Source organism: Anomaloglossus baeobatrachus, chromosome 8 (genome assembly GCF_048569485.1).
Source record: "Anomaloglossus baeobatrachus isolate aAnoBae1 chromosome 8, aAnoBae1.hap1, whole genome shotgun sequence".
In the NCBI taxonomy this organism is placed as follows: domain Eukaryota; kingdom Metazoa; phylum Chordata; class Amphibia; order Anura; family Aromobatidae; genus Anomaloglossus; species Anomaloglossus baeobatrachus.
Genome location: NC_134360.1, coordinates 241,604,262 through 241,623,906, shown reverse-complemented (window position 1 = coordinate 241,623,906; position 19,645 = coordinate 241,604,262). Strand labels below are relative to the sequence as shown.

The 19,645-nt window shown below is 41.3% G+C and overlaps 1 protein-coding gene across 1 annotated transcript in view; it reads right to left on the bottom strand.

Annotated features, from left to right (window-relative positions):
* The window catches only part of LOC142250091 (uncharacterized), a 76,604-nt gene that overhangs the window by 43,461 nt on the left and 13,498 nt on the right, over window positions 1-19,645 (bottom strand). The window contains exons 9-14 of the mRNA XM_075322155.1: window positions 16,777-17,091; window positions 13,837-14,151; window positions 10,893-11,207; window positions 7,964-8,278; window positions 4,041-4,913; window positions 1,239-2,111 (exon numbers count right to left, since the gene is read on the bottom strand). Of these exons, the coding sequence (XP_075178270.1) occupies window positions 1,239-2,111; window positions 4,041-4,913; window positions 7,964-8,278; window positions 10,893-11,207; window positions 13,837-14,151; window positions 16,777-17,091 (3,006 nt within the window). The remainder of the gene's footprint in view (window positions 1-1,238; window positions 2,112-4,040; window positions 4,914-7,963; window positions 8,279-10,892; window positions 11,208-13,836; window positions 14,152-16,776; window positions 17,092-19,645) is intronic.

Genomic DNA, 19,645 nt, shown 5'->3' with positions numbered 1-19,645 from the left:
CACCCAGGAGGAACCAGAATCCAAACCAGGAGAAAATTGAGCTCCAAGACATAGATAAAGAACATTATCAGAACCAATCTAGAACCAGGGTGAGATCCAAAGTCAGAAGCGGTCTGTTAGAAGTTGAAACAGGAAATAATAGGACCCAAAATGTGACTACTTAGGGCTTTAGAGTACAAAATGTGTATGAAAAAAACCTAGACACACAGTTAGGCTGTAGATAAGCCTCTGAAAGAACCAACCAACAGAAAGCAATGGTTCAGGACATCCCCATATATATATATATATATATATATATATATATATATATATATATATCTTAGAGACAACCTATTACCAAGAGAAATGTGGCCAGTTATTACTCTTAATTTATTTCTGCTGCTCCGGTTATTATTCCATTTTTTCTTGAATTCCATCTTATGCTCCCATAGATATGGACCTTTTTATTTAGCAAATTTTGGGGGGGACTTTACGAAGGGTTTGGTGGTTACATTCTAACTATGTTGAGTAATCAAAATTTGGCGTATGAATTAAAAAGACCCAAATCTCAGAATCTTCAAATTTTCAAGGAGTACAAATTCCTCACAGAATTCAAAGGGGAGAAGCAGGAATAAATTATGAGCAAAAACTGGTGAATTTTGACCAGGAGGCAGGTTCTCCATGAGGTCTATTTACATGGGCAATGAACAAATGGACTTTACACTTATTTCTAAGCAAGAGCCCATATACACATTGACCTTAACTCATTCATGCCCTTAAATCGGCCCTTTTACATGTGTCCTTAGTCCAAGCTTTAAATATGACTATAAATGACAGCTTTTATCGTCACATAACCATGTATAATAATCTATAGCCTGCCCCCTCTATCTACATACACTTATTGGCATCTCCCTTAAACTTTTGATAGAATTTTTTACATAAATGCATTTACTTTGGGCTAAAATTCATTTTTGCATTTAGGCTTCATTAAACATTTTAACCATTTGGCTCCACAGACGTTTAACACAGCACACAGATGGCAGCAGAAAGTGATAACTAATAATGCGTCAGTAAGCTTCTCCTGGTGGTACTGATTGTAACTCTTTGGTCTGGATACACGATCCACCCCGACTTCAGATGATCACTGAATTAGGACCATTACAAACTCTACCACCAAAAGAAGCTCACTGATGGACTCTCTTTAACTTTTTTCTGCAGTCAGTAGATTTTTAAGCTGACAATTATACTAGTATACACACCATTTGTGGTCTTTACAGGCATTGGAGAAGCACTTGCTGTGGATTGAGTGTTTACGGTCACAATTGGACTAGTGGTCTTTCCTGATACAGCACTTGTTGTCTCTCCCGTTACTGAAGAACCACTTGTCCTAGATGGGGTTGTGAAGTTTAGACCTGAACTACTAGATGCCCCATGTGTAGATGTTGTAGTCTGCGCAGGCGTTGGAGAAGCACTTGCTGTGGATTGAGTGTTTACGGTCACAATTGGACTAGTGATCTTTCCTGATACAGCACTTGTTGTCTCTCCCGTTACTGAAGAACCACTTGTCCTAGATGGGGTTGTGAAGTTTAGACCTGAACTAGTAGATGCCTCATGTGTAGATGTTGTAGTCTGCGCAGGCGTTGGAGAAGCACTTGCTGTGGATTGAGTACTTATGCTCACAGTAGTCTTTCCTGATCCTGTAACACTACTTGGGCTAGTAGATACAGCACTTGTTGTCTTTCCGGTTACTGAAGAACCACTTGTCCGAGATGGGGTTGTGAAGCTTAGACCTGAACTAGTAGATGCACCATGTGTAGATGTTGTAGTCTGCGCAGGCATTGGAGAAGCAGTTGCCGTGGATTGAGTGCTTATGGTCACATTTGGATTAGTTGTCATAACTGATCCTGTGACAGTACTTGGGTTACTAGACACACTACTTGAAGCTCTTGTTGTCTTTCCTGATACTGTAGGACCAGTTGTTTCAGATGAGGATTTTGTGCTTACACTAACACTAGTGGAGGAGTCACTATCTGGAGATGTTCTCGTGCTTGTTACAGGTTCCTGAGTAGTTCTTGATCCAGACGTTGTTGTTATTTTAGACTTATCAATAGTCGTTGAACCTGTGATTGCAGCTGTGTTAGTTGGGAGATATGAAGAAGACACGAGTTAAAATTGACTGAATACGAAGAAGTCTATCTGCAGTATATATCTGCTGCCTTGTTCACTGTTAGGCAGTATTCTCTGCAAAACTCTGTTGTACTTTAAAGATGTACAGAAGAATTGCATTGACATGTTTTCTGGAGAATTGAAGACGTTCCTTTTGCCCCTGGTTATTGCAGCATTGTTAGATATTTGTCTTAATGTTTTTACTTTAGCTTGTTGGTTCCAAGAAAACCTCCTTCCATATCCCTCTATTGAAGGTACGTACCCAGGACGGCAGTCATTTGGTTACACCACAAGAGCAATTGGGGTTAGTAAGTGCTGCTATGACTGGAACATGTTAGATCCTGTACCTTGACCAATTGCTGGCAAACATGAGGTACAGAATTTAAGGAATCCTTTGAGTTTTCACACTAATTAGTTTCTGTGATAAGACATCCAGGTCTCACAGACTTCTGAGTAATCTCTGAATGATTGCAACTGTGAGCAGAGATTGAGCGGCAGCACAAGACCCGGAGTCACTTTACAGCTCCAGAACCAGAAGATGTAGTCTGTAGTCAGGACCAGATGTTAGAATTCAGGAACAGTGAGAAAACCAGGATCAGAAGCAAAACCAGGAGATGGAAACCAGTGTGGAATCAGATTGTGAACCAATAGAGTTACCAGTCTAGGATGAGAAACACCCAGGAGGAACCAGACCAAACCAGGAGAAAACTGAGCTCCAAGTCATAGATAAAGAACAGTATCAGAACCAATGTAGAACCAGGGTGAGATCCAAAGTCTAAACTAGTAGATGTTATCAGAAGTAAGTACCAGAAGTTGATACAGGAAATAATAGAACCCAAAATGTAGCTAATTAGGGCTTTATACCACAAAACGTGTATGAGAAAAACCTAGACACACAGTTAGGCAGTAGATAAGCCACCGAAAGATCCAACCAACAGATGGCAATGCTTCAGGACATCCCTATATACTGTATATCTTAGAGAGGACCTGTTACCAGGAGAAAAGTGGCCAGTTATTACTCTTAATTAATTTCTGCTGCTCCTGTGATTGTTCCATTTTTTCATAAATTCCATCATATGTTCCCATAGATATAGGCCTTTTTATTTAGCAAATTTTGGGGGGGACTTTACGAAGGGTTTGGTGGTTACATTCTAACTATGTTGAGTAATCAAAATTTGGCGTATGAATTAAAAAGACCCAAATCTCAGAATCTTCAAATTTTCAAGGAGTAAAAATTCCTCACAGAATTCAAAGGGGAGAAGCAGAAATAAATTATGAGCAAAAACTGGTGAATTTTGACCAGGAGGCAGGTTCTCCATGAGGTCTATTTACATGGGCAATGAACAAATGGACTTTACACTTATTTCTAAGCAAGAGCCCATATACACATTGACCTTAACTCATTCATGCCCTTAAATCGGCCCTTTTACATGTGTCCTTAGTCCAAGCTTTAAATATGACTATAAATGACAGCTTTTATCGTCACATAACCATGTATAATAATCTATAGCCTGCCCCCTCTATCTACATACACTTATTGGCATCTCCCTTAAACTTTTGATAGAATTTTTTACATAAATGCATTTACTTTGGGCTAAAATTCATTTTTGCATTTAGGCTTCATTAAACATTTTAACCATTTGGCTCCACAGACTTTTAACACAGCACACAGATGGCAGCAGAAAGTGATAACTAATAATGCGTCAGTAAGCTTCTCCTGGTGGTACTGATTGTAACTCTTTGGTCTGGATACACGATCCACCCCGACTTCAGATGATCACTGAATTAGGACCATTACAAACTCTACCACCAAAAGAAGCTCACTGATGGACTCTCTTTAACTTTTTTCTGCAGTCAGTAGATTTTTAAGCTGACAATTATACTAGTATACGCACCACTTGTGGTCTTTACAGGCGTTGGAGAAGCACTTGCTGTGGATTGAGTGTTTACGGTCACAATTGGACTAGTGGTCTTTCCTGATACAGCACTTGTTGTCGCTCCCGTTACTGAAGAACCACTTGTCCTAGATGGGGTTGTGAAGTTTAGACCTGAACTAGTAGATGCCCCATGTGTAGATGTTGTAGTCTGCGCAGGCGTTGGAGAAGCACTTGCTGTGGATTGAGTGTTTACGGTCACAATTGGACTAGTGGTCTTTCCTGATACAGCACTTGTTGTCTCTCCCGTTACTGAAGAACCACTTGTCCTAGATGGGGTTGTGAAGTTTAGACCTGAACTAGTAGATGCCCCATGTGTAGATGTTGTAGTCTGCGCAGGCGTTGGAGAAGCACTTGCTGTGGATTGAGTACTTATGCTCACAGTAGTCTTTCCTGATCCTGTAACACTACTTGGGCTAGTAGATACAGCACTTGTTGTCTTTCCGGTTACTGAAGAACCACTTGTCCGAGATGGGGTTGTGAAGCTTAGACCTGAACTAGTAGATGCACCATGTGTAGATGTTGTAGTCTGCGCAGGCATTGGAGAAGCAGTTGCCGTGGATTGAGTGCTTATGGTCACATTTGGATTAGTTGTCATAACTGATCCTGTGACAGTACTTGGGTTACTTGACACACTACTTGAAGCTCTTGTTGTCTTTCCTGATACTGTAGGACCAGTTGTTTCAGATGAGGATTTTGTGCTTACACTAACACTAGTGGAGGAGTCACTATCTGGAGATGTTCTCGTGCTTGTTACAGGCTCCTGAGTAGTTCTTGATCCAGACGTTGTTGTTATTTTAGACTTATCAATAGTCGTTGAACCTGTGATTGCAGCTGTGTTAGTTGGGAGATATGAAGAAGACACGAGTTAAAATTGACTGAATACGAAGAAGTCTATCTGCAGTATATATCTGCTGCCTTGTTCACTGTTAGGCAGTATTCTCTGCAAAACTCTGTTGTACTTTAAAGATGTACAGAAGAATTGCATTGACATGTTTTCTAGAGAATTGAAGACGTTCCTTTTGCCCCTGGTTATTGCAGCATTGTTAGATATTTGTCTTAATGTTTTTACTTTAGCTTGTTGGTTCCAAGAAAACCTCCTTCCATATCCCTCTATTGAAGGTACGTACCCAGGACGGCAGTCGTTTGGTTACACCACAAGAGCAATTGGGGTTAGTAAGTGCTGCTATGACTGGAACATGTTAGATCCTGTACCTTGACCAATTGCTGGCAAACATGAGGTACAGAATTTAAGGAATCCTTTGAGTTTTCACACTAATTTGTTTCTGTAATAAGACTTCCAGGTCTCACAGACTTCTGAGTAATCTCTGAATGATTGCAACTGTGAGCAGAGATTGAGCGGCAGCACAAGACCCGGAGTCACTTTACAGCTCCAGAACCAGAAGATGTAGTCTGTAGTCAGGACCAGATGTTAGAATTCAGGAACAGTGAGAAAACCAGGATTAGAAGCAAAACCAGGAGATGGAAACCAGTGTGAAATCAGACTGTGAACCAATAGAGTTACCAGTCTAGGATGAGAAACACCCAGGAGGAACCAGACCAAACCAGGAGAAAACTGAGCTTCAAGTCATAGATAAAGAACAGTATCAGAACCAATGTAGAACCAGGGTGAGATCCAAAGTCTAAACTAGTAGATGTTATCAGAAGTAAGTACCAGAAGTTGATACAGGAAATAATAGAACCCAAAATGTAGCTAATTAGGACTTTATACCACAAAACGTGTATGAGAAAAACCTAGACACACAGTTAGGCTGTAGATAAGCCACCGAAAGATCCAACCAACAGATGGCAATGCTTCAGGACATCCCTATATACTGTATATCTTAGAGAGGACCTGTTACCAGGAGAAAAGTGGCCAGTTATTACTCTTAATTAATTTCTGCTGCTCCAGTGATTGTTCCATTTTTTCATAAATTCCATCATACGTTCCCATAGATATAGGCCTTTTTACTTAGCACATTTTTGGGGGAATCTTTACGAAGGGTTTGTTGGTCACATTGTAACTATGTAGAGTAATAAAAAATTTGGGTATGAATTAAAAAGACCCAATTCTTAGAATTGTTAACTTTTCAAGGAGTAAAACTTCTTTATAGAATTCAAAGGGAAGCATCAGGAATAAATAATGAGCAAAAACTGGCGACTTTTGACAATTTTGACCAGGTGGCAGGTTCCCCTTAAGGTCTATTTACATGGACAAATAATTGATGAACAAATAGACTTAACACTTAAGGCCCCGTTACACGCAACGACATCGCTAACGAGATGTCGCTGGGGTCACGGAATTCATGACGCACATCCGGCGTCGTTAGCGACGTCGTTGCGTGTGACACCTACCAGCGACCGCTAATGATCCGAAAAACAGTAAAGATCGTTGATTGTTGACACATCGTTCATTTTCAATATATCATTGCTCGTTTGGGACGCAGGTTGTTTGTCGTTCCTGAGGCAGCACACATCGCTACATGTGACACCCCGGGAATGACGAACAACAGCGTTCCTGCGTCTTCCGGCAACGAGGTGGGAGTGAAGTTCATGCGGCTGCTCTCCGCCTGTTGTGTCCCATGAATGGGAACAACCTGTTGTATGTAATTCTTGCATTGCATATTTTTCCTCCTATCAAGAAATTCCTTTATTGTTACTAGGTAGGTTTGACTGTATGAAGTTTGTCCCTATGTACCTCCCTTAGTTGGCTTCTGTTTAGAATGCTCCTCCCTTCTCCTTCAGTTTAGTCTAGAGAAACCATTGCTGAAGAGACATGTCTGCAACCCTGTACAGATTATTCTTTTTCACCTGCCTTTACTTTGTACTTAATACAAGATTCTAGAAGAAAACTACAGCGTTTCTCCTTGTCTTCCTACAAGTCATCGTTGGGCTGAGTTAACACTATCTGTGGAAGCCGTAGAGTGAGTAAACTATACAGTTATCTAAGGGACTGATAATTAGAGCGGTTGGATTCATTGCTACAAGGAAGAGACAGAATACCGCCCCTCCGCTTCTATTGGTGGCCTCTGTGTGACGTCGCTGTGACGCCGCATGAACCTCCCCTTAAAAAAGAGGTTGTTTGCCGAGCACAGCGACGTCGTTAGGAAGGTAAGTTCGTGTGACGCATACCTGCGATATTATTCGCCACAGGCAGCGATTTGCCCTTGATGCACGAACGACAGGGGCGGGTGCTATCGCTAGCTATGTCGGTGCGTGTAAAGTGGCCTTTATTTCTAAGCAAAAGCCCATATAACACACATATACTTTATATATAATTGACCAACACTTGTTCATGGCCTTAAATCGGCCCTTTTAATTGTGTCCTTAGGCCAAGCTTTAAATTTTACTATAATTTTCTGAGGTTAAGACAGCCTTTATCGTCACATCATCATGTATAATAATCTATAGCCTGCCCCCTCTATCTACATACACTTATTGGCATCTCCCTTAAACTTTTGATAGAATTTTTTACATAAATGCATTTACTTTGAACTGAAATTCATTTTTGCATTTAGGGTTTATTAACCCTAGAACGTGCAACCATAGAAATCTACCATAGAAAACAAGTAACCTAGGAGGCCTGCGAGGCCCCAGGTATGCGTTCTACGGTTAGACATTTTTAACCATTTGGCTCCACAGACTTTACCACAGTACACAGATGGCAGCAGAAAGTGGCAACTGCTAATCCGTCAGTAAGCTTCTTCTGGTGGTACTGATTGTAACTCTTTGATCTAGATACACGATCCGCCCCGACTTCGGATGATCGCTGGATTAGGACCATTACACACTCTACCACCAAAAGAAGCTCACTGATGGACTCTCTGTAACGTTTTTCTGCAATCAGCAGATGTTTAAGCTTACAATTGTACTAGTATACGCACCACTTGTGGTCTTCACAGGTGTTGGTGAAGCACTTGCCGTTGAATGAGTGCTTATGGTCACATTTGGATTAGTTGTCTTAATTGATCCCGTGACAGTACTTGGGTTACTTGACACACTACTTGAAGCTTTTGTTGTCTTTCCTGATACTGTAGGACCACTTGTTTCAGATGACGATTTTGTGCTTACACTAACACTAGTGGAGGAGCCACTATCTGGAGATGTTCTCGTGCTTGTTACAGGCTCCTGAGTAGTTCTTGTTCCGGATGTGGTTGTTATTTCAGACTTAGAAATAGGTGTTGAACCTGTGATTGTAGCTGTGTTCGTTGGGAGATATGAAGAAGACACATGAGTTAAAATTGACTGAAGACGAAGAAGTCTATCTGCAGTATATATCTGCTGCTTTGTTCACTGTTAGGCAGTATTCTCTGCAAAACTCTGTTGTACTTTAAAGATGTACAGAAGAATTGCATTGACATGTTTTCTGGAGAATTGAAGATGTTCCTTTAGCCCCCGGTTATTGCAGCATTGTTAGAAATTTGTCTTCCTGTTATTATTTTAGCTTGTTAATTCCAAGAAAACCTCCTTCCATATCCCTCTATGGAAGTTGTGTGTCGAGGACGGCAGGTGTTTGGTTACACCACGAGAGGAATTGGGGTTTGTAAGTGCTGCTATGACTGGAACATGTTAGATCCTGCACCTTGACCATAATGACCAATGGCTGGCAAACGTGAGGTACAGAATTTAAGGAATCCTTTGAGTTTTCACACTAATTTGTTTCTGTAATAAGACTTCTAGGCTTCACAGACTTCTGAGTAATCTCTGAATGATTGCAACTGTGAGCAGAGATTGAGCGGCAGCACAAGACCCAGAGTAACTTTACAGCTCCAGAACCAGAAGATGTAGTCTGTAGTCAGGACCAGATGTTAGAATTCAGGAACAGTGAGAAAACCAGGATCAGAAGCAAGACCAGAAGATGGAAACCAGTGTGGAATCAGATTGTGAACCAATAGAATTACCAGTGTAGGATGAGAAACACCCAGGAGGAACCAGAATCCAAACCAGGAGAAAACTGAGCTCCAAGTCATAGATAAAGAACAGTATCAGAACCAATGTCGAACCAGGGTGAGGTCCAAAGTCTGAACTAATAGATGTTATCAGAAGTTAGTACCAGAAGTTGATACAGGAAATAATAGAACCCAAAATGTAGCTAATTAGGGCTTTAGACCACAAAACGTGTATGAGAAAAACCTAGACACACAGTTAGGCTGTAGATAAGCCACCGAAAGATCCAACCAACAGATGGCAATGCTTCAGGACATCCCTATATACTGTATATCTTAGAGAGGACCTGTTACCAGGAGAAAAGTGGCCAGTTATTACTCTTAATTTATTTCAGCTGATCCAGTGAATGTTCTATTTTTTCTTAAATTCCACCATACGTTCCCATAGATATGGGCCTTTTTTTTTTAGCACAGTTTTGGGGGGTCTTTACGAAGGGTTTATTGGTCACATTGTAACTATGTAGAATAATAAAAATTTGGCGTATGAATTAAAAAGACCCAAATCTCAGAATCGTTAACTTTATAAGGAGTAAAGATTTCTTACAGAATTCAAAGGGAAGCATCAAGAATAAATTATGAGGAAAAACTGGCGACTTTTGACAATTTTGACCAATTTTTCCCGTTAAGGTCTATATTCATGGAGTTGATGAACAAATAGACTTAACACTTAAGGCCCCGTTACATGCAATGACATCGCTAACGAGATGTCACTGGGGTCACGGAATTCATGACGCACATCCGGCGTCGTTAGCGACGTCGTTGCGTGTGACACCTACCAGCGACCGCTAATGATCCGAAAAACAGTAAAGATCATTGATTGTTGACACCGTTCATTTTCAATATATCATTGCTCGTTTGGGACGCAGGTTGTTCGTCGTTCCTGAGGCAGCACACATCGCTACATGTGACACCCCGGGAACGACGAACAACAGCGTTCCTGCGTCCTCCGGCAACGAGGTGGGAGTGACGTTCATGCGGCTGCTCTCCGCCCCTCTGCTTCTATTGGTGGCCTCTGTGTGACGTCACTGTGACGCCGCATGAACCTCCCCTTAAAAAGAGGTTGTTTGCCGAGCACAACGACGTCGTTAGGAAGGTAAGTTCGTGTGACGCGTACCTGTGATATTATTCGCCACAGGCAGCGATTTGCCCTTGATGCACGAACGACAGGGGCGGGTGCTATCGCTAGCGATGTCGCTGCGTGTAAAGCGGCCTTTATTTCTAAGCAAATGCCCATATAACACACATATACTTTATATATAATTGACCAACACTTGTTCATGGCCTTAAATTGGCCCTTTTAATTGTGTCCTTAGTCCAAGCTTTAAATTTTACTATAATTTTCTGAGGTTAAGACAGCCTTTATCGTCACATCATCATGTATAATAATCTATAGCCTGCCCCCTCTATCTACATACACTTATTGGCATCTCCCTTAAACTTTTGATAGAATTTTTTACATAAATGCATTTACTTTGAACTGAAATTCATTTTTGCATTTAGGGTTTATTAACCCTAGAACGTGCAACCATAGAAATCTACCATAGAAAACAAGTAACCTAGGAGGCCTGCGAGGCCCCAGGTATGCGTTCTAGGGTTAAACATTTTTAACCATTTGGCTCCACAGACTTTATCACAGTACACAGATGGCAGCAGAAAGTGGCACCTGTTAATCCGTCATTAAGCTTCTTCTGGTGGTACTGATTGTAACTCTTTGATCTAGATACACGATCCGCCCCGACTTCTGATGATCGCTGGATTAGGACCATTACACACTCTACCACCAAAAGAAGCTCACTGATGGACTCTCTGTAACGTTTTTTCTGCAATCAGCAGATGTTTAAGCTTACAATTGTACTAGTATACGCACCACTTGTGGTCTTCACAGGTGTTGGTGAAGCACTTGCCGTTGAATGAGTGCTTATGGTCACATTTGGATTAGTTGTCTTAATTGATCCTGTGACAGTACTTGAGTTACTTGACACACTACTTGAAGCTTTTGTTGTCTTTCCTGATACTGTAGGACCACTTGTTTCAGATGAAGATTTTGTGCTTACACTAACACTAGTGGAGGAGCCACTATCTGGAGACGTTCTTGTGCTCGATACAGGCTCCTGAGTAGTTCTTGATCCAGACGTTGTTGTTATTTTAGACTTATCAATAGTCGTTGAACCTGTGATTGCAGCTGTGTTAGTTGGGAGATATGAAGAAGACACATGAGTTAAAATTGACTGAAGACGAAGAAGTCTATCTGCAGTATATATCTGCTGCTTTGTTCACTGTTAGGCAGTATTCTCTGCAAAACTCTGTTGTACTTTAAAGATGTACAGAAGAATTGCATTGACATGTTTTCTGGAGAATTGAAGATGTTCCTTTAGCCCCCGGTTATTGCAGCATTGTTAGATATTTGTCTTCCTGTTATTATTTTAGCTTGTTAGTTCCAAGAAAACCTCCTTCCATATCCCTCTATGGAAGGTACGTGCCGAGAAAAAGCAGTCGTTTGGTTACACCACGAGAGGAATTGGGGTTAGTAAGTGCTGCTATGACTGGAACATGTTAGATCCTGTACCTTGACCGTAATGACCAATGGCTGGCAAATGTGAGGTACAAAATTTATGGAATCCTTTGAGTTTTCACATTTATTTGTTTCTGTGATAAGGCTTCCAGGCTTAACAGACTTCTGAGTAATCTCTGAATGATTGCAACTGTGAGCAGAGATTGAGCGGCAGCACAAGAACCAGAGTCACTTTACAGTTCCAGAACCAGAAGATGTAGTCTGTAGTCAGGACCAGATGTTAGATTTCAGGAACAGTGGAAAAACCAGGATCAGAAACAAGACCAGAAGATGGAAACCAGTGTGGAATCAGATTGTGAACCAATAGAGTTACCAGTGTAGGATGAGAAATACCCAGGAGGAACCAGAATCCAAACCAGAAGAACATTGAGCTCCAAGTCATAGATAAAGAACAGTATCAGAACCAATGTAGAACCAGGGTGAAATCCAAAGTCAGAACTAATAGAGGTTATCAGAAGTTAGTACCAGAAGTTGATACAGGAAATAATAGAACCCAAAATGTAGCTAATTAGGGCTTTAGACCACAAAACGTGTATGAGAAAAACCTAGACACACAGTTAGGCTGTAGATAAGCCACCGAAAGATCCAACCAACAGATGGCAATGCTTCAGGACATCCCTATATACTGTATATCTTAGAGAGGACCTGTTACCAGGAGAAAAGTGGCCAGTTATTACTCTTAATTAATTTCTGCTGCTCCTGTGATTGTTCCATTTTTTCATGAATTCCATCATACGTTCCCATAGATATAGGCCTTTTTACTTAGCACAGTTTTGGGGGAATCTTTACGAAGGGTTTGTTGGTCACATTGTAACTATGTAGAGTAATAAAAATTTTGGGTATGAATTAAAAATACCCAAATCTTAGAATTGTTAACTTTTCAAAGAGTAAAACTTCCTTATAGAATTCAAAGGGAAGCATCAGGAATAAATTATCAGCAAAAACTGGCGACTTTTGACAATTTTGACCAGGTGGCAGGTTCCCCTTAAGGTCTGTTTACATGGACAAATAGTTGATGAACAAATAGACTTAACACTTAAGGCCCCGTTACACGCAACGACATCGCTAACGAGATGTCGCTGGGGTCACGGAATTCATGACGCACATCCGGCGTCGTTAGCGACGTCGTTGCGTGTGACACCTACCAGCGACTGCTAATGATCCGAAAAACAGTAAAGATCGTTGATTGTTGACACATCGTTCATTTTCAATATATCATTGCTCGTTTGGGACGCAGGTTGTTTGTCGTTCCTGAGGCAGCACACATCGCTACATGTGACACCCCGGGAACGACGAACAACAGCGTTCCTGCGTTCTCCGGCAATGAGGTGGGAGTGACGTTCATGCGGCTGCTCTCCGCCCCTCTGCTTCTATTGGTGGCCTCTATGTGACGTCGCTGTGACACCGCATGAACCTCCCCTTAAAAAAGAGGTTGTTTGCCGAGCACAGCGGCGTCGTTAGGAACGTAAGTTTGTGTAACGCGTACCTGCGATATTATTCGCCATGGGCAGCGATTTGCCCTTGATGCACGAACGACAGGGGCGGGTGCTATCGCTAGCGATGTCGCTGCGTGTAAAGCGGCCTTTATTTCTAAGCAAATGCCCATATAACACACATATACTTTATATATAATTGACCAACACTTGTTCATGGCCTTAAATCGGCCCTTTTAATTGTGTCCTTAGGCCAAGCTTTAAATTTTACTATAATTTTCTGAGGTTAAGACAGCCTTTATCGTCACATCATCATGTATAATAATCTATAGCCTGCCCCCTCTATCTACATACACTTATTGGCATCTCCCTTAAACTTTTGATAGAATTTTTTACATAAATGCATTTACTTTGAACTGAAATTCATTTTTGCATTTAGGGTTTATTAACCCTAGAACGTGCAACCATAGAAATCTACCATAGAAAACAAGTAACCTAGGAGGCCTGCGAGGCCCCAGGTATGCGTTCTAGGGTTAAACATTTTTAACCATTTGGCTCCACAGACTTTACCACAGTACACAGATGGCAGCAGAAAGTGGCAACTGTTAATCCGTCAGTAAGCTTCTTCTGGTGGTACTGATTGTAACTCTTTGATCTAGATACACGATCCGCCCCGACTTCTGATGATCGCTGGATTAGGACCATTACGCACTCTACCACCAAAAGAAGCTCACTGATGGACTCTCTGTAACGTTTTTTCTGCAATCAGCAGATGTTTAAGCTTACAATTGTACTAGTATACGCACCACTTGTGGTCTTCACAGGCGTTGGTGAAGCACTTGCCGTTGAATGAGTGCTTATGGTCACATTTGGATTAGTTGTCTTAATTGATCCCGTGACAGTACTTGGGTTACTTGACACACTACTTGAAGCTTTTGTTGTCTTTCCTGATACTGTAGGACCACTTGTTTCAGATGAAGATTTTGTGCTTACACTAACACTAGTGGAGGAGCCACTATCTGGAGATGTTCTCGTGCTCGTTACAGGCTCCTGAGTAGTTCTTGTTCCGGATGTGGTTGTTATTTCAGACTTAGAAATAGGTGTTGAACCTGTGATTGCAGCTGTGTTAGTTGGGAGATATGAAGAAGACACAAGTTAAAATTGACTGAAGACGAAGAAGTCTATCTGCAGTATATATCTGCTGCCTTGTTCACTGTTAGGCAGTATTCTCTGCACAACTCTGTTGTACTTTAAAGATGTACAGAAGAATTGCATTGACATGTTTTCTGGAGAATTGAAGATGTTCCTTTAGCCCCTGGTTATTGCAGCATTGTTAGATATTTGTCTTCCTGTTATTATTTTAGCTTGTTAGTTCCAAGAAAACCTCCTTCCATATCCCTCTATGGAAGTTATGTGTCGAGGACGGCAGGCGTTTGGTTACACCACGAGAGGAATTGGGGTTAGTAAGTGCTGCTATGACTGGAACATGTTAGATCCTGCACCTTGACCATAATGACCAATTGCTGGCAAACGTGAGGTACAGAATTTAAGGAATCCTTTGAGTTTTCACACTACTTTGTTTCTGTAATAAGACTTCTAGGCTTCACAGACTTCTGAGTAATCTCTGAATGATTGCAACTGTGAGCGGAGATTGAGCGGCAGCACAAGAACCAGAGTCACTTTACAATTCCAGAACCAGAAGATGTAGTCTGTAGTCAGGACCAGATGTTAGATTTCAGGAACAGTGAGAAAACCAGGATCAGAAGCAAAACCAGAAGATGGAAACCAGTGTGGAATCAGATTGTGAACCAATAGAGTTACCAGTGTAGGATGAGAAACACCCAGGAGGAACCAGATTCCAAACCAGGAGAAAACTGAGCTCCAAGTCATAGATAAAGAACAGTATCAGAACCAATGTAGAACCAGGGTGAGATCCAAAGTCTAAACTAATAGATGTTATCAGAAGTTAGTACCAGAAGTTGATACAGGAAATAATAGAACCCAAAATGTAGCTAATTAGGGCTTTAGACCACAAAACGTGTATGAGAAAAACCTAGACACACAGTTAGGCTGTAGATAAGCTACCGAAAGAACCAACCAACAGATGGCAATGCTTCAGGACATCCCTATATACTGTATATCTTAGAGAGGACCTGTTACCAGGAGAAAAGTGGCCAGTTATTACTCTTAATTAATTTCTGCTGCTCCTGTGATTGTTCCATTTTTTCATAAATTCCATCATACGTTCCCATAGATATAGGCCTTTTTACTTAGCACATTTTTGGGGGAATCTTTACGAAGGGTTTGTTGGTCACATTGTAACTATGTAGAGTAATAAAAATTTTGGTTATGAATTAAAAAGACCCAAATCTTAGAATTGTTAACTTTTCAAGGAGTAAAACTTCCTTATAGAATTCAAAGGGAAGCATCAGGAATAAATTATGAGCAAAAACTGGCGACTTTTGACAATTTTGACCAGGTGGCAGGTTCCCCTTAAGGTCTATTTACATGGACAAATAGTTGACGAACAAATAGACTTAACACTTAAGGCCCCGTTACACGCAACGACATCGCTAACGAGATATCGCTGGGGTCACGGAATTCATGACACACATCCGGCGTCGTTAGCGACGTCGTTGCGTGTGACACCTACCAGCGACCGCTAATGATCCGAAAAACAGTAAAGAGCGTTGATTGTTGACACATCGTTCATTTTCAATATATCATGGCTCGTTTGGGACGCAGGTTGTTTGTCGTTTCTGAGGCAGCACACATCGCTACATGTGACACCCCGGGAACGACGAACAACAGCGTTCCTGCGTCTTCCGGCAACGAGGTGGGAGTGACGTTCATGCGGCTGCTCTCCGCCCCTCCGCTTCTATTGGTGGCCTCTGTGTGACGTCGCTGTGATGCCGCATGAACCTCCCCTTAAAAACGAGGTTGTTTGCCGAGCACAGCGACGTCGTTAGAAAGGTAAGTTCGTGTGACGCGTACCTGCGATATTATTCGCCACGGGCAGCGATTTGCCCTTGATGCACGAACGACAGGGGCGGGTGCTATCGCTAGCGATGTCGCTGCGTGTAAAGCGGCCTTTATTTCTAAGCAAATGCCCATATAACACACATATACTTTATATATAATTGACCAACACTTGTTCATGGCCTTAAATCGGCCCTTTTAATTGTGTCCTTAGTCCAAGCTTTAAATTTTACTATAATTTTCTGAGGTTAAGCCAGCCTTTATCGTCACATCATCATGTATAATAATCTATAGCCTGCCCCTTCTATCTACATACACTTATTGGCATCTCCCTTAAACTTTTGATAGAATTTTTTACATAAATGCATTTACTTTGAACTGAAATTCAGTTTTGCATTTAGGGTTTATTAACCCTAGAACGTGCAACCATAGAAATCTACCATAGAAAACAAGTAACCTAGGAGGCCTGCGAGGCCCCAGGTATGCGTTCTACGGTTAGACATTTTTAACCATTTGGCTCCACAGACTTTACCACAGTACACAGATGGCAGCAGAAAGTGGCAACTGCTAATCCGTCAGTAAGCTTCTTCTGGTGGTACTGATTGTAACTCTTTGATCTAGATACACGATCCGCCCCGACTTCGGATGATCGCTGGATTAGGACCATTACACACTCTACCACCAAAAGAAGCTCACTGATGGACTCTCTGTAACGTTTTTCTGCAGTCAGCAGATGTTTAAGCTTACAATTGTACTAGTATACGCACCACTTGTGGTCTTCACAGGCGTTGGTGAAGCACTTGCCGTTGAATGAGTGCTTATGGTCACATTTGGATTCGTTGTCTTAATTGATCCCGTGACAGTACTTGGGTTACTAGACACACTACTTGAAGCTTTTGTTGTCTTTCCTGATACTGTAGGACCACTTGTTTCAGATGAGGATTTTGTGCTTACACTAACACTAGTGGAGGAGCCACTATCTGGAGATGTTCTCGTGCTTGTTACAGGCTCCTGAGTAGTTCTTGTTCCGGATGTGGTTGTTATTTCAGACTTAGAAATAGGTGTTGAACCTGTGATTGTAGCTGTGTTAGTTGGGAGATATGAAGAAGACACAAGTTAAAATTGACTGAAGACGAAGAAGTCTATCTGCAGTATATATCTGCTGCTTTGTTCACTGTTAGGCAGTATTCTCTGCAAAACTCTGTTGTACTTTAAAGATGTACAGAAGAATTGCATTGTTATGTTTTCTGGAGAATTGAAGATGTTCCTTTAGCCCCCGGTTATTGCAGCATTGTTAGATATTTGTCTTCCTGTTATTATTTTAGCTTGTTAGTTCCAAGAAAACCTCCTTCCATATCCCTCTATGGATGGTGTGTGCCGAGAAAAAGCAGGCGTTTGGTTACACCACGAGAAAAATTGGGGTTAGTAAGTGCTGCTATGACTGGAACATGTTAGATCCTGTACCTTGACCATAATGACCAATTGCTGGCAAATGTGAGGTACAGAATTTAAGGAATCCTTTGAGTTTTCACATTTATTAGTTTCTGTGATAAGACTTCCAGGCTTCACAGACTTCTGAGTAATCTCTGAATGATTGCAACTGTGAACAGAGATTGAGCGGCAGCACAAGAACCAGAGTAACTTTACAGTTCCAGAACCAGAAGATGTAGTCAGGACCAGATGTTAGATTTCAGGACCAGTGGAAAAACCAGGATCAGAAGCAAGACCAGAAGATGGAAACCAGTGTGGGATTAGATTTTGAACCAATAGAATTACCAGTATAGGATGAGAAACACCCAGGAGGAACCAGAATCCAAACCAGAAGAACATTGAGTTCCAAGTCATAGATAAAGAACAGTATCAGAACCAATGTAGAACCAGGGTGAAATCCAAAGCCAGAACTAATAGAGGTTATCAGAAGTTAGTACCAGAAGTTGATACAGGAAATAATAGAACCCAAAATGTAGCTAATTAGGGCTTTAGACCACAAAACGTGTATGAGAAAAACCTAGACACACAGTTATGCTGTAGATAAGCCACCGAAAGAACCAACCAACAGATGGCAATGCTTCAGGACACCCCTATATGTATCATAGAGAGGACCTGTTACCAGGAGAAAAGTGGCCAGTTATTACTCTTAATTTATTTCTGCTGCTCCTGTGATTGTTCCATTTTTTCTTAAATTCCAGCATACGTTCCCATAGATATGGGCCTTTTTATTTAGCACATTTTTGGGGGGTGTCTTTACGAAGGGTTTGTTGGTCACATTCTAACTATGTAGAGTAATACATATTTGGTGTATGAATTAAACAGACCCAAATCTCAGAATCGTTAACTTTTCAAGGAGTAAAAATTCCTCACAGAATTCAAAGGGAAACAGCAGGAATAAATTATGAGCAAACACTGGCGACTTTTGACGATTTTGACCAGGTGGTCTATTTACATGGACAAATAGTTGATGAACACATAGACTTCACACTTATTTCTAAGCAAGAGCCCATATAATACACATATACGGTATATATAGTTGACCAACACTAGGTCATGGCCTTAAATCGGCCCTTTTAAGTGTGTCCTTCGTCCAAGCTTTAAATATGACTATAATTTTCTGGGGTTAAGACAGCCTTTATCGTCACATAATCATGTATAATAATCTATAGCCTGCCCCCTCTATCTACATACACTTATTGGCATCTCCCTTAAACTTTTGATAGAATTGTTTACATAAATGCATTTACTTTGAAGTGAAATTCATTTTTGCATTTAGGCTTCATTAAACATTTTTAACCATTTGGCTCCACAGACGTTTACCACAGCACACAGATGGCAGCAGAAAGTGGTAACTGTTAATCCGTCAGTAAGCTTCTTCTGGTGGTACTGATTGCAACTCTTTGATCTGGATACACGATCCACCCCGGCTTTTGATGATCACTGAATTAGGACCATTACAAACTACCACCAAAAGAAGCACACTGATGGACTCTCTTTAACTTTTTTTTCGGCAGTCAGCAGATGTTTAAGCTTACAATTGTACTAGCATACGCACCACTTGTGGTCTTTATAGGTGTTGGAGAAGCACTTGCTGTGGATTGAGTGTTTACGGTCACAATTGGACTAGTGGTCTTTCCTGATACAGCACTTGTTGTCTTTCCAGTTACTGAAGAACCACTTGTCCTAGATGGGGTTGTGAAGCTTAGACCTGAACTAGTGGATGCCCCATGTGTAGATGTTGTAGTCTGCGCAGGCGTTGGAGAAGCACTTGCTGTGGATTGAGTACTTATGCTCACAGTAGTCTTTCCTGATCCTGTAACACTACTTGGGCTAGTAGATACAACACTTGTTGTCTTTCCGGTTACTGAAGAACCACTTGTCCTAGATAGGGTTGTGAAGCTTAGACCTGAACTAGTAGATGCCCCATGTGTAGATGTAGTCTGCGCAGACGTTGGAGAAGCACTTGTCGTGGATTGAGTGCTTATGATCACATTTGGATTAGTTGTCATAACTGATCCTGTGACAGTACCTGGGTTACTTGACACACTACTTGATTCTCTTGTTGTCTTTCCTGATACTGTAGGACCACTTGTTTCAGATGAGGATTTTGTGGTTACAGTAACACTAGTGGAGGACCCACTATCT